At 37.1% G+C, this 16,762-nt stretch overlaps 1 protein-coding gene across 1 annotated transcript in view; it reads right to left on the minus strand.

Annotated features, from left to right (window-relative positions):
- Positions 1–6,907: 6,907 nt before the first annotated feature.
- The window catches only part of LOC145983270 (uncharacterized), a 30,249-nt gene continuing 20,394 nt past the window's right edge, over positions 6,908–16,762 (minus strand). The window contains exon 2 of the mRNA XM_083116432.1: positions 6,908–7,083. Coding sequence (XP_082972558.1) covers positions 6,908–7,083 — 176 coding nt within the window. The remainder of the gene's footprint in view (positions 7,084–16,762) is intronic.

The raw sequence follows: 16,762 nt of genomic DNA on the forward strand, positions 1-16,762 counted from the left end.
TGGGCTGAAGAACATCGTGCGTGGAACCATGAACAATGGCAATCGGTTTTGTTAAGTGACAAGTCTCGGTTCAGCACGTATCCCGATAATCGACGACTGTTTGTGTGGCGAGAAAGAGGAACACGCAACAATCCACAATTTGTGCAAGAACGACATGCGTTTGGTGGTGGTGGAGTTCTCGTGTGGGCCGGCATCAGTATCGGTGGTCAGAGTCCGGAATGGATCGCTGACAGCAGTGCGATACCGTGATGAGATCTTGCGACCCATAGTTGTTCCTTAGCTGCAGCGGTAGGGGACACATTCCTTTTTATGGACGATAATGCTCGATCTCATCGGGCACAGCTGGTGGACACCATGCTTGACGAGGAAGGTATCGAGCGGATGGACTGGCCTGTGTGCTCGCCTGACCTGAATCCTATTGAGCATGCGTGGGACGCACTAGGGCGACGTATTGCAAGTCTGCAAACACCTCCCCGGACTCCTCAGGAGCTTGAACAGGTCCTCATCGAGGAGTGGCACAGAATCTCCCAAGACCTGTTGGATAACCTGATTCTCTCTATGCCACAGCGATGCGCAACAGTTGTAGCTGTTTCTGGACACCACACCATATTAGACGTCCATTTCCATGCGGCAGCATTGCTCTCAGAGTCCATCGTTGGTGAATCCTATATAACATGTTACTGTTGACCACTAATTTTGCCTTCATGTTCCACAAGTGGCCTTTGCCTTGCCTGTTTGGCATGTGTTAGCCTCCCATTGACTGGCATTCTTGGTTTTCATAACTATCTATCGTCTGGCTGTACATGTAAAGTCTAAACTCACATTATCCCCTAATTCTTTTGAGCAGTGTATAACACCACGTTCCAGTTCTGAGCACAGCCGAAGCAGGCCCGAAGCTCACCCGATCTGAAGTAAGTCACGCTGCCGCTATGGATGATGGGAAACCAGCAGCCTCAGCGACGGTGCCCATTGGCTGCCATTCCGGATCGGACGTCGTTAGGAGCTTTCGCTTTACTCGATGTCCTATTCCATTTATTATTTACATTCTCATCTGTTATATATAGACGTATTCTCAGAAATCTCATCTCTACATTGATGTAGGATACGCATCACAATTTTCCTTCATAACTGCTGTCACAATGGGCCTGGTCAAAGCAAACTATTGTAGGTGGCAGCACCCCTGTTGTGTCCCCACGCTTTTGATGGGCATTTGTTCTTCCATTCATGTACATAGGGAATTTGATGCTGAACGTGCTGCTATTACATTAAATTGCAAGTATTATTTCATCTTAATCTCAGAAATTATGTCGGAACATGATAGATAAAAATAATCAATGCTGTGAAACTAAGAATTTTAATAAGACGATCGTCAACAACAGAAAATATATCGGAACTCAAGAAAGCCTTAAAATTTGCACAGCACTTGTTTACGTCACTTGCAATTTTCAAAATTTAAGTGTTTTCTTGTTGTGAATCTGGTAAAGAATAACACACAATAATTCCACGCGACTGTACTTTTATTTTTATAGTTGTTATTAATAACTGACTCCTTTTTTACGTGATATCACACTTTTCCTCATGGTTAGTAAATATGGATCTCTATTTTATACATACACAAAAGAATACCCACAAAACTCCCTTAGTACCATCGGCATACTTTCAGACCAATGGGACATGCGATACGGGATGTTCATACTGATGTGACTAGTTTCACAGACACTTCCAGACTGTAAAATAGCATTCGTTGCGCATGAGGGTCCAAACAGCAAACCGTTCAGCACAAGTTGATGTGTCGTATTCGAGTGCTGATTGTTTCTTCGGTCGGAAAGCTCCTTAAAGGAAGGGTACTCAGACCGAAGCGACACGCTACATGGGGAGTTCCCAACGAAGTGGCAAGCGACATGGTGCCTTCAGTCTATTAGCAAGCGTTTGCTGCTAATGGACATTTCCACTCAATTTTTTTACAGCAATTTTAAAAACTACACCCTGGAAGAATGATTCCTGCAAGTTCTCGCGTTTCTCTGCGTTCAGTTTAAGGCAAAAACGAGACTTCCAAAGTTGCGAGCTTAGAGTATAGAAGATATAGAGAGAGCCCAAGCGTGTTTCCTGGACGAGGGGAATGAAGACGAGAGTGGAAGGGGGTGAGGAAAAACCGCCATCTTGGGATGTGCCACAGTTACAGCTGATACAGTGGTAGAAGTAGGGATTTGAGCGCGGAATGTTCGTTTGTAGTGCATAATATCTGTACATTTCAGTGACACTGCTAGTAGATAATAAATAAGAAGCTATGCCTCTGTGCGCAGCTTTCGGATGCAACAATAGAAGTGGCAAGAAATGTTAAAGAAAACAAGAAGGAATTGAGAGGTTCCCAGATAAACATGCTTACAACATATTTACGTTTATTATACACGCATTTCTGTTGTGTTTATATTAGTCGTATTATTAATATTAACGGTACGTATAAACTTTTAAATTCAAAATTGTGATATATCGGAATAGCAAAAATCGTTCGCAAGTTTCCTAAAAATGACTATTGCAAATGTTTATACGCGTTGAGAACTTTGCGTAATGTAAATTCATTGAACGAACAAGGAGACTTCAGACATTGAAAAAGAGAGACGTGTTGCTTGGAAACCAACCATCAGAAATAAATGAGACCTTCCGAACCGACTGGACCGTTTTCTTAATAGAGTCCATCCTGTCGCCTCGGTTTGTTGGTGACGCATGCACGGTTAATTTTCTTGCTTCTAACTGAAGGAGCCCGTGTCGCTTGTCGGGTCAAATAATGAAGTTTTCAGATCAAATCTACACGCGACTCATGGCGTGTCGGAACGAGCAAACCAACGTTTACACCTGCCTTAGCGGCAAGACAGACCGCACAAGGCTGCATTGGTGAAATCCTCAAAGCGGAACGTATCTCTTGTTGTTTCGGTATGGAATCTCTCTATTCAGACCGAAGCGACAAGCAACACGTGTCGCTCGGAAGCGAACCCTCAGAAATCAATGCACCTTTTCGAAATGAAGCGACACAGCAAGTTGCATGTGTCACTCACACTGGTCCGTTTTCCCAATAGCGTTTATCGTGTTGCCTCGGTCTGTTTATAGCGCACGCGCTGTGAATGCTTGCTTTTAGGGAGATTTTACACGCAGCACGTGTAGCTTAAGGATTTCACCAATCGAAGGCAGGCTAGTGCGACCTGTCACGCCTCTATGGTGTGAAACATTGCTGTTGATTGGCTCGTTCCCAAGCCGCATGTGGCATGCGATCCCCTGAGAATGTATACCTGAGTGGCAAGCGACAAGCGACCCTTCAGTCTAAAGGAGAATTCACAACAAAGCGACAGGCGCCACGACCGAACATAGGCTTGTGCAGCCTGTCATGTCGTTACGGTGTGAAAAGTTGCTGTTGATTGGCTCGTTCCCAAGCGACACGTGTCGTCTGTCGCTTTGGTATGAATTCTCCCCAAAGCAAAATATACACCGCAGATGCGCGAACAACACACCGAAGCGACACTATGTATGGTATTTGTAAAACGACCTAGTCCGAGTGACACGTGAACCACAGGCGACACGTGCAGTTTGTCGTGTCGATTCGGTTCGAAAATGAACAGAAATATATTTCATTCATATCTGATAGTCGGTTGTCGCTTCGGTCTGAATGCTTCCATTGAATGAACGGGCTCATGTCTTTCTTCACCTATCGTGTGTAGCTTATCGCCAGATATTTCGGTCCGAAACTACCTATAATCTCGGTTTAGGCTTACTTATTGAGGTGGCGTAAACTGTGCTTTTAAATCGTGTTCTACATTTGTACATAGCTCAAATTTAAATATAATAATGTTTTGCGATGCATTTACGAGTGTAGGAGTTATAATGCAACTCCTATTTTGATTCTATTGTTATTACATTAAACTCTTTCTGGTGAACTTAACGAGATATAATAGAGCATTACATATGATAAATGAACACGCCCCAGCACAAAAAAGGTCTAGATGTTTTTGTTTCTTTGTCAAAATTAGTTACTACGAACTTCATGGTATTGTTTCTGACGGTTTAAACATAAATAAATATAACAAGCAGCCTTATTTTTAACGACGAAATTCCCTCTCGCTGAATATTAAAAAATAGACGCAACAGCCGGGTGGCACATCCCAACATGGCGGCCGCCGCAAGCTATTTTGACTTCAGCTGACGTCACACACACTCTCACTATTAATTCTGTACTCTAAGGTTGCGAAGCTAGCGTTGCGCTGAAAACACGACCCGCCATGTTGATACGTCACTCCTTAAAGAGAGCTCGTTTGTCGTCTGTTTCGAGCGTCCAGTTTACTGGGGGGTAGCCACGGAAGTAGAAGGAGTTAGTTGTTTCTGGCAACAACCTTGTCTAAGATCAATTGATACTATGGTCTTTTTGGCCAAAATTAAGGTATATTTTCATATCTTCTGGTGGATTTAGCTACTTTATAGGTGTAGCAAATTGCCTAACCATTCTACGAATTCTAAACATTCTTACTAGGGTGATTAACATTCTTGAATATCTAGCTTGGGAATATTCTTCTCTCAAAGTCAAATGACACTCTGTTGATTGGTTGAGAGTGTACTTAACTTATGCTCCAAACAACTCTACTGCCAGGTGGTTAGTCTTGTTTGAGAATGTTGCCAAGGTAGTTTCTTTAGATATGAAAACTACTGACTACTTGATTACTAGTTATTTTTAAAACACCCTGCTTTGCTTATACATAAGGTAGTTTCTTAAATATTACTTTGGTTACTAATATTAAGAAAAAACTTTTGAGGCATCCTATGATTCTAGTAAATTAAACAAATAAAATTGTTCTGTGACTCTCTCATTCTTCACATCATAAACAAAAGTCTTCTCAGCAATAAGAATAACACTACATAAAGTGTTGTCAGGCAGAGGCTCATGGAACTCACATACAATTTTGATATTTGTTCTATCATTGACTACCACTTGTTTTCCTTTTGACGTGTTGATGACAAACATTGGCCTGTGTGCCTTTAATTCACTGGGAGTGTAGTATACATCTATGTTTCCTTCAGTTACTCTCTTGTAAGCAGTTTAAGCCTCATATAATTTAAGAAAGTCATCTTGTGGTATGTCCAGATTATAATTTCCACGAGGGAAAATCTCATTACGTCCATTTTTAAGATAAATATTTTTAATCTTACAATCATCAAATTTGCTAGAATCTTTCTCTTGACTGTTCTCTCTCCCAGTCTGAAACAACACAATTACAAAATCTGGCATATCATACTGTATACTACTGAAATGATTAGTGGCGTCAAATTCATAATGTCCACCAGAGGCTGGTTTTTGGACACACTGGTAAGTGTAAAATCCAATAGGAATTTGTGGATTTTTTAGAATATTTGCTTTGTGTTTGAGGGCATAAGAAGTTTCATATTCTACTACTGGTATTCTTAGCTCCATGGTCTTGATGATACACTTTGCTGTATCAGGTAAGGTATTGGGTAATGTTGTACCTTCAGGATTTAAAATACTATAACGCATTAGTGCATTATTGTTATTAGCTGCCCTGTGAAAAGTATTTCTCAAACCACATTTCCATATGCTGTCCTTGTAGTCTGAGAAGAAACCAGGTTGCAGACGCATGGGAAATAGTACTGTGTGGTTTTTGTCAGAATTTTTATTCTTGATCCCCCCCCCCGCCTGGTAATATGTTGCATCTACTTTGGAAAATTTAAGTGTTCCTATGGCAGTAGAAGTGATGCCAGGATAGTCTATTATATCTATCACAGTACCATGTCTTCCAATTTCTACTTGGGAGAACAAGTGTGGTACAACATTATCTACTAGTTTTAGCACCAGGGGGAAATGCTTCATTATTTTCATTTTTTACTATTTCAAATTTAATATATACAAGTCAGCCCTGTGAGGATGTACAAAACTGTCACGCACGTACACGTCAAATTCAATTTCACGATTGGGTTCATCCAGATTAGCAAATGTACGACGATTGGGAGGAAAAGATTTAATTCATAACTTTCAATATGCTCCATGTTAATGGTTTTTTTATATATTAATTTCTACGATTGCTGTTGTAGAAGCACCTGCAAAATCTACTACTTCACTTTTTCATTGTTTACCACCAACTCTATGTGGTCTATACGATTGTGAGATACAGTAGGTTACCAAGTGTACCTAGTTAGTTACCAACTGTACCTAGATCAACTGTTTCAGTTGCAGAAACTAATTCTACTCTGTGTGTAACAGAATTTTGTGATAGTGGCACTCCTCTAGGCAGATGAGCTTGTAATGTTGATAGATTATACTGACCAGGAGTAATAATATTATTTCTTCTTTTCTTATTGCAACCCTATCATTGTGTTCTGTGATATTGGGCATAAGATACATACTGTAGAAAGCACGTAGAGCTATAGGTTTAGGATGGATATTATCATTGTGTAAGCTAAGTTTTAGTATTGAAGTCTCACGAGTGAGATGGAATACTCCCATGATGCTTTAGATGCCACAATGCTTTCTGGTAATATTCAATTGTTGGTTTATTTATGTGAGATAAGAAGGCCAGCATAGAAACACATAGGTGACCACAATTTACATCCTCAAAACCCTGGATACGCTCGTCACTATAATAAAGATTAGAAGTATTAAGATAACTAACTAAGCCTGATGGTGGTATTCCACCAAAAGAATGAAAAACAAAAGCTATGTCAGGTTTGATTGTAATAACAGATCCAGTGAGTGCCTTGATATTTGAAACTATCCAAATTGACTACTCCACACTCTACTTTATATGGTCCCTTGAAGGGTAAGGAATCTGACATGAAAACACTTCTAAAGTATTTAATGTTCAGTAACTTAATCGTATATTTAATTCATAGTTGGATAATGGTTCTATTATTTTCAATATTTTCTCAAAGCATTAATACCATTGCCTTTCTTCTCCATTGCCAGATTATGACATTTTTGCTCATCTAGTTCAGCTTTGTTCTTCTTTGCGTCAATTACTGTTTTTGCTATAGCTGCAATACCTCCTGCTAGACTCCACACAGCACCCAGAATATAAAATAGCTGGAATACTGAATATGAAACCACCAGTGTGTTTGTTTTTTCTAGAACTCTGCAATTTTTTCAACTGAGGTGTACTAAGTGTTAATTTCGTTCCATGACCTCTACTCAAACAACATTTTTTCTTCTCCTGTTGTTTTTTACTGAGGAGATTGTCTAGGGATCCTAGAGATTTTAGATCTGAATAAGGTACTTGGTATACAATACCTTTAAGTTTCATCATAATAGGTATTTATTTATATATATATATATATATACACACACACACACACACACACACACACACACACATATATATATATATATATATATATATATATATATATATTTAGGATTATAGTCCCCACCCCAATTTCTGTTTTGTATTCATGACAAAGGTTATACCTAATGCTGCTATTTTTTTCACCTAATGAAGCATCTTTGCTGATTAGTCTTCCAAATGCTACTTGTTCCAATTTTTGATCAGCCTTATGACGAACACTAAGGTCATTGTGAGTATTGTTGGCAATGTCATGGTCTTTACAAGCTGTATCCAAAGGATTAATTCCTTTGTCTCCTTTCTCCAGTCTTTTTTCTAGTTTAGTCCCTGGACCACAGTATTGGTAACCAGGTAAGTGCATTTCGATAGGAAGTTTGTTAATAATGTAATTAACTAAACCCTAACCCTTCCAGAATTTGGGAGGTAGAGTATTAATAATTTTAATTAGGTATCCTATGCCTTTACTGTCCTTTACAATAAAATTGGCTAGTTTAGCACTAATCATATCCACAATGCCTATTTTTTCATTATATAAATTTTTGTTGCTAGCATTTTCTTTTATTGCTACGACCAACAATGTATCTATGAGTTTTCTCACATCATCCACCCACACAAACTCTTTGGGTAGAGTATTGTATAGTGGAACCACGAGCAAAACAACCTGCGGAGACCCGCGAGTCCTGTGCACCGTACCCCCGCGAGTAGGGGAGGGGGAGAGTGGACCATGCTTCCTTATGGCCCGAGGTGAAGGGAAGAAGGGAAAGTTGCGCGGGGACTTTTCGTCTCAAGGTTTTTTTTCCTTGTGGTCGATCTATAGTGTTTAATGCCACTACCAGTTTTAAGTTGGTTCGATATAGGTTTAATCAAATTTTTGTGTTTGTCTTCACTGCTAGATTTAACTCTATTCTGACTAGCATCATTGTGTTGGTATAGAGCATCAGACAGTATTAAAATTTCTGAGTAACTCTGGCAATCTTCATCTGCATAATCTCTAGGATGTTTCTTGGTGATGAGTTCCCAAAGTCCCACAGAGCCAGGATATCTAGACCAGCTATTTGCTCCACCAAAATTGACTATTGCGTCATCTCCTTGAAATGTAACTCTAGATTTTCCAAACTACACCCTCATTAGGCTCCATGGTTGGATATAATCCAAACACATCATCTTTGTCAAATTTCTCAGTACTCAGATAATATGTTGCCAAAGGACTTAACTCATTTTTTCTGAATCTCCTATGGCCTTAGTAGGTGGTTGTTGGAGTGCTAGAGGAGTATGAATACTAGATAATGGTGTAGGAGGAAATCTGCATAATTTCTAGCAGCAATAGGCACTAGCTCATTTATGAGATTCTTATTTTGTTCTGTGACACCCTTAATTTCTCTTCCAAGACCTCTGATAGCATCAATAATTGGTTGACCTTGACGTTTGTGTTGTTCATAGTATCCTCTAATCTCAGATTTCCAGCCTTTAAATCTTTTAGCCACATAGTCACGTAAATTCAAAATGTATTCGATTTTACGTTTTGTCATTTTTTTTGTTTATACGTCATTTATAACGTACAACGTATCTTATAATGACTCAACATTTATAAAATTGTTAATTTTGTTTCTATATTTTCCATTGTTTGGTTTTTGAGTCATATCAATTGTGTTTAAGATTAGTGTGGTCTTGACGAAACAGACAAACTAGAGTTGCATTATCACGAAGTAACTGTTTGGGGATCTTAGAATAAGTCAGAGCCAGATAAAAACAGTCTATTCCCCTATGACGACTTTGAGTAAAAAAATTACGAATTTCATTTTGATTTTCTAAAATTACATCATCAGAAACTACAACTGAGTTTTCAAGACAATGGTCAAGTGGGTTTATTTCTGATTTAAAAGTAGCTATGCCCAGTCCTTCAAACAGTTTCATAAGCTGCTGGTTTTCTGGTTGTTCCAAACTTTTTGAGAAAACATACAAGTGTCTGTTCTTCCAGTGTAACCAATTGGGGGAAGCAAAAAATTATCTACAAGTAGTGTAGTTTTTCCACAACCACATGGACCTACAATGAGACACCTAATATTGTTAGGTAGCAACTCACTATTTTTCTTTCTTGTTTCTAGTAAATCAGGCAAACGTCTTACCACATTAAATGTTGTTGTCATAGAATTATTTGGTCTGTGGTAATCCAACTTTGTTCTGGAAGTTCCAGCCATTTCACTAATAACTTTTTGTTTTTTCTACGTAATACTTTCTCAATAAGCTATGTATGTGTGTATTCAGTTTTGCTAAGTTCTTCTTCATAAAATCTTTCTTTCGATATTTCATTGTAATTGCCTTTTATTATATATATACGCCTGTTCCCTGGTAAGACTTCAACTACAGTGAACAACTCTACTCTAATTTTTAGTAAAACCCTGTTCAAAATGGTGTTTCAATTTACTAACTCTCACTTGATCTCCTACTTTGTACTTGGGTTTCTTGGTTGTATGTTGATATTTAGGACAGTAAACAGTAGAAATCAAATGTAATTTGTCAGATTTAGTTACTTCAGCAGGCTTCTTACTTATGGTTCTATGTATAATGTTATTGTAATTATGAACAAGATCAGATTGAAGACAAAATTGTTACCCACCTATAGTTACCCTGCAAACTAAACTGTTTCCACATATGATTTTTTAATGTCCTGTTGAATCTCTCAACTATGCTAGCTTTCAAATTACTGTAATTAGAATAATGTCTAATGTCATGCAAGACCATTAATTTGGTGAATGTGGAATTGTAAATTTCGTTTCCTCTGTCTGTCTGTAGGTGACGAGGAATTTTGCCTTATTCAAAAATAGAATTAAAGGCCTCAGTGACACAAGCTCCTGTTTTAGATTTCAGAAGAACAGCCCAAGCATATTTACTAAAAGTGTCTATTACAGTAAGCAAATACTTAAAGCCATGATTTATCTTATTCAAATTTTTCAAATTTCGTGTGTTCATTTCAATCAAATCAGCCTGCCACAAGTCATCAATTCCTTTTGTTACCACAGACAGTCTTTTGTAGTTACAACGAGCTGGTCTGTGTAGTTCATTAACTATATCATGTCTAGACATCGTGTCTGGTAAGAGAAGATTACATAAAATGGATTATCCTCAGGGTATAACTGTTTAACTTCAAATACTAATTGGCCACCAGTTTCAACATCAAAAACAGATAATTGTTTATCTTTATGTATTTTATATTTATTGGTAGTATTATCCCAAGATGCAATTGGTATTTGAAGTGGCCTGAACACACCATCTTTTCTTTGTATAGTGAAAAGTGGCACCTCAAATTGTTTTCCCTTTTTGAAATATCCGAACTTCAGAAACTGAATAGTACTATTGAGGAAAAATTCATGAGTCTGTGAGTAAGAATATAATTTGTAAATATTACCAGCTTTAACATATGTCCAGTGTCCTCCAGTATTTGGAATCCTGTGAAGTCTGACAATCTCAACAGAGCTGACTAGATTCTACATCATCCTATCTGCTCAACAATGGTTCCAAGTGTTCTCCTATAGTAACAATCTCATCATAGCTACGTTTAATCTTCACATCAACATACAGGTTTTTAAATTGTTGATTTAAATCATGGAGCTGTGTGGTGAAACTTGATAAGGCTCATTTTTGATTTGTTTTTATAGTCCCAATTAGAAGCTTAATATTTGAAATAATTTGCTGTAAACTCTCCACAAGTCTCGATTTGAAACTCTGGCTAGAAAGATCATGTACTTGTCTTCTGATTTCCATAAATAATGAGTGAAGTTCACTGACAATTTGGTTGGTGGGCAAAGTGGCAATAGTTTCTTGAATTTGTGATATTTCCACCTGAATGTTTTTAATATCTTCAGATTTTAGTATTCTAGTTACTGATCTTTTCACAGCTCTTAGTTCCTGAGAAGTAGGTAAGCTAGCTACAGTTTTCTCAAGTATTGTCAAATCTTATTCACATCATCTAATTCAGTGGCATTAGCTACAGTACTTAAGGCATTTTGGAGTTGTATTATGTCATTTTGTGTAGCTGTTGATTGCTGTAGTGTTTCTAATTTTTTTTTGAATGTCATCTACCAAATGATGAATATGAGATAATTCAGATTCAGTGTTCAGATTTTCCAGCTTAGTAATTTGTTGTTGGACTATACTCAAAGTTTCAGTAATGCCAGGTGATTCTGATTCCAGTATTTCCTGGCCAATCATTAGTTCATTTTCCATTGTTTTCAAGTTATCCTCAATGTATGATATGGTACTTTGAATTTTACAAAAATCCTCGTAAGTCTCAAGCTGGAGTATGATGTTAGTAACATTATGAGCAATGGCATTAAGTTCACTGGAGGACGATAGATTATTTATAAAATTTTCTAATATTTGAAGTTTGGCTTGGACTTGAGTTATGGCAGTATACAGCTCATCTGTTTGTAGTTCAATTTTTATATTTTCCAATGTAGGAATCTGAAAGGATTGAAACTGCTCAGGCAAATCAGCAATTATATTATAATAATCTACTTGAGTTTTAATACTCTGAATAATAGCATGTAGTTCTGTACGAATACTGTTTTTTTTGATTATTTAATTGTTGTCTCAGTTGTTCTACATTAGTAGTCTGAGATTGTCTGAATTTCAAAACCTCATTTTTCTAATTTGCCTACACTCTCTTCTAGGTTTTGAAGATTGTCTATTGAGGCTAAATTAGTGTATTTTTGCAGTAAGGATTTGAGTTCAGCATCAATTTTAAGACTAGGATCCAGACACTGAGACTGGAGGCTAGTTATCTCAGATTGGAGACTAGAGTTGAGAGTTTCCTGTAATGTTCGTAGATCAGTACGTAATTTTTTTACTCTAATATCAAGTACCAGGATTTCATCACCGTGATCATTTTGTTTTGTATGACCAAAAATATTATTAGGCATTTTGGTAACGGTTATTTATTATAAGATAAGTAATTTTCAACTCCAAAAATACAGGTATTAATTTATCATACTCTCCCAGCAATTCTATATACACACACTCTTTTGCAGATATATAATATGTGGTGGCAGTGTCCATTTTGTCATATTCAATACGATAGATATTACTGCCAGTAAATATTTTTATTTCACCTTTGTTCTCGGGATTGATGGTAAATTGCAGTTTCTCACCAATGGGGAATTTGTAATAATTTAGATTAATATTAAAAATATTTTATATAAAATATTTTATCAGTATCATCATTATATTCTGTTAGGATACTGTTCAAGTGGATAATTTGTAGTCCATTTAGTTTAGACAACAAATTAGTAAAATTTGGTGAGACTATCTGAACAGGCACTCCTATAGCTTGTTTTCTAATCCCAAATAAATTCATGGTTATTTTATTGGCAAATATTACATTGGTTGTCATCTCCTAGGCAATAGTGGCCCCATGGTAATGTGTGTATTTTACATGAGAAAATCTGTCTCCTGTCATCCTCTGAATCCAGGGCAATTTTTCTTATTTTATTTGTAGTTAATATATGATCAAAACTTTGAAATATTTTATCCTCCCTTAGTTTGGGAAACTTAGTTTTGACACAGTTGTAATAATCATCAAAGGAGAGTTTATTCTTCAATGGTTCTACCTACTCCCTTGGCTTTTTTAATAATATCTTTCTATGATCTAATTGCATACATCTTTGCTCGTAATCCAATAAATTCCATAATAATATCATTACATTCTTAATCTTTCAGTTTACCTGGCACTTTTTTGTTGTGGGAAGGAATATCAAAATTAGGAGGATATGAAGAAGTGTCAACGTAATCAACCAACTTAGGATGTGTTATATCTTCATACAGATTAGGTGTCTTGATATGATGTATAAAACTATCTGCGTCCATATAGAGAAGAGAAAGGTCATCTTTATAAAAAGGTAAAACAAAAGGTTAGGTGCTCCCCTGTGCATAGCACCACGGCATGAAGGCGTATATAGGGTTTGGGGAAACGCCCCACACTTTCTTAATCCGGTTGTGAGTGGGGCTGATGTGATCAGCACAACGTCCCTGACCGCCTTTACCCCCAGGGTTCCCCCAGGTTAACATGTCATTCGACGCTGATTGGGCGCCGGGGCCGCTTCCAACGTTAGAAAAGTTCCCGGATTTGAACCGGCCGGGGATCGAACCCAAGACCTTTAGGATGGTAGTCAGACGCGTTATCGACTGAGCCACAGTGGCCACTTATAAAAAGGCTTTATTGTACCATATTATAGTGATTTTGAAACATATGGAGATTAGACATATACAGAACTGCAGCTCCCACATAGATAGGTTTGTTAAATTTTAACCATGGATTTTTCATTTCAAAAACTGACAGTTTCTCATCATATATATTGTACGAAATTGAAATTTTGGATTTACCACTAATTAATTACACATTTTTGAATCAGTGACTAGTCTTACATTTACATGCTTCCTTATATTCTCCATGGTCTTACCATAGACAGCATTATTCATTAATTTATAGAAATCCATAAGTAGGGTAATCAGGAGGGTTCTGCATCATACTTGGTACGAGGCCTATTATTTTTATTAATTTAAGCACAATAGAAAACCTATTTGACGATGTTTTTGTCGATTTTATACTATTGCAAATCTGTGTTTTTTCACCTCATACTTGGTACGAGTGGTACGAGGCCTATTATTTTTATTAATTTAACCACAATGGAAAACCTATTTTGATGATGTTTTTGTTGATTCTACACTATTGTAAATCTGTGTTATTTCATCTCGTACTTCGTACGAATCTCATAATTTCTACACCCAGGCATGCCTACACCCATGCACACCTACACCCAGCTACACCTATTTACTTCCGGTCCGCTTCCGGTCCACTTCCGGTCTACTTTCGGTCCACTTCCGGTCCACTTGACAGACACTTGTGAGTTTTTCCAGTTTTTTTTTAAGTATACACCCACACCCACCCACGCACACCCAAGCACATTTACTTTAGGTCTACTTCCGGTTTACTTCTATTGTCTCTGGAAATTCTGTATAAATAACATAGCTGAAAATTTTATCGTAATAGCTAAAACTATTTTATTTTGAAGAGGGTTCAAGTCGTTTTTCACAAAGATTGAATTTGTATGAATTTGTATTTGTATTGAATTTTGTATTTTTTTTCGGAGAAAATTTATATATAAATACCAGAGCTCAAAAAAATATTATAATTATAACTATTGTCTTTTTTAAGTTACATTCTATCAATTATCGTAAGTTTAAAATTGTCTTATTGAATCTTGACTTGATTGTGCGCGTCTTATAGTTATTTACTTAAAGCATATTTAAAAAATGTCATCTACCAATTTCATCGAATGTGTCATTTGTGGAAAATTCATCTCCAAAACTAATATTAGCAAGCATAGGGCAAGATGTTGGGAAGCAGGTTCGAAAATAAATCGTACCTACTAGGCCTTGTACTCAATGCGAAAAAATAATTAGCATTGCTAATTTAAGTAAACACATGAAAATTTGCAAAGCATCAACCGGACATGGAACATTGAAAAGAAAAATTGATCATCCTGAAACTGAAGCTTCTACTTCTAAACAAATTAAGATGTCTAAAGACCAAAAACCGATTAGATCTGCATTCAACAAACAACTCTTGGATTTCTGTTTTACTTCGAACCCACGCTGTGATATTTCTAGTTTTTTGAGTGAAATTAAAACAACTGCATAAAAGTATAAGTTGATATACTAATTTGTGAATATGAGAAACCCAATGGTACAAGAAATATTTTATTTCACAAAACGAAAAACCAAGTTCTTTATTTGGCAGTCATTGATAATTTGAACTTTTTCTATTCTAGTCTTACTAGTGATTTGATTAGGAAACATGATGAATTCGAGGCTAAGGGATCAGGTTGGTCTCTATGTGGAAATCCTCACAGGTTAATCGATTATGTAAACAAATTTACACCTTTTTCTGCTTCGAGCTACGTTCCATTTCCGGTAGAAATTCAGCATAACAGAGCTGTGCTAAATATTTATAACACTGACAATAAGTGTTTCATGTGGTGCATTTTAGCAGCGCTTCACGCGATTCATCGCTCAAATCATCTATATCGAGTTAGTCCCTACACACAATATATCGATGAGATTGAATATGCTATGACAGGCATCAAACACCCTGTTGGTTTTTCCGACAAAACAAAATTTAAAAACAGGGTACGAAATAGAGAAGGAAAAAGGTTAGCTAGAAATGTATATTCGTATACTTCAGTTAAGTATTTTGTGCACCCTGTTAGAATAACTAATATTGTTGATGACGACGTCGTGGAAATCAATCTGCTTCTCATTGCTGACCATAATGTTCATCATTACACGCTAATTCGTTCACTCTCCCATTTAGTCAGAAGCCAAACAACCAAGCGTGATGCACACATCCAAGTTTGTCCAAGGTGTTTAACCGTATTCGAGGATCGTGACAAACGTAATTACCAAGATTTCCAAAATCAAGAAATTGCCAAACAAAAACTTGCTGAACATAAAGTCTATTGTGGAGTCAACAGACCGGCTCGCATGTTAATGCCCAAAGCAAATGAATTCGAAGAATTTAAAATGCACAAGGCCTTGTTGGAACATCATTGCAGACTTTGAGGCTTTTCTCAAACCATTGTCTTATTGCGATCCGTATCCGGAATTGTCTTCCACAACACCGTACTAGCTTCATGATCCAAATAGTTTTGGATATGTTGTTGTTTGGCAAGATAGGATAGATAAACCATATATATATCGCGGACCGAATGTCATTGAACTCTTTTTCAAAAAGATGGTGGAGGAGGTTGAGAACATGTCAATCGAAATCAATGCTTCCACTATCAAGCGATGAACTTCAATCTTACAATAACATTGAGACGTGTCCAGTGTGTGATCAACATTTCACGGATGAGAATCGGAAAGTATTTCACCACAAAAAGAATTCTTCAGTCAACTGAAAAAAAAAACGGAATCACGGACGAAGAATACGAACATGCAAAGTTATTATCGAAGGAATTGAGATGCAATACTCTTGGCGATTATCACGATGCATTTCTCAAATTAGACGTAACAATACTTGCTGATGTTTTCCAAGTATTCAGAAAAACAGCAATAAATATTTTAAAATTAGATCCAGCATACTTCTACAGTCATCCTGGTTTGGCATGGTCTGCTATGTTGCTCCAGACCAGGATCAAGTTAAAATTGATATCGGATGTGGACATGTTACTTTTTATAGAAAGGGGGATACGTGAGGGGATGGTGCAATGTTCGCACAGATACGCAAAGGTAAAAAATATTCACATGTCTGAGAATCAATTGGATGCAAATCGACCATCGAATTACATATTTTACGCTGACGTAAACAATCTCTACGGGTTCGCAATGATACAGAAACTTCCCTACGGAGGATTCGAGTGGCTGGATCCTATTTC

This window comes from Lepisma saccharinum, chromosome 2 (assembly GCF_977018435.1).
Source record: "Lepisma saccharinum chromosome 2, izLepSacc3.1, whole genome shotgun sequence".
Taxonomy (NCBI): Eukaryota; Metazoa; Arthropoda; class Insecta; order Zygentoma; family Lepismatidae; genus Lepisma; species Lepisma saccharinum.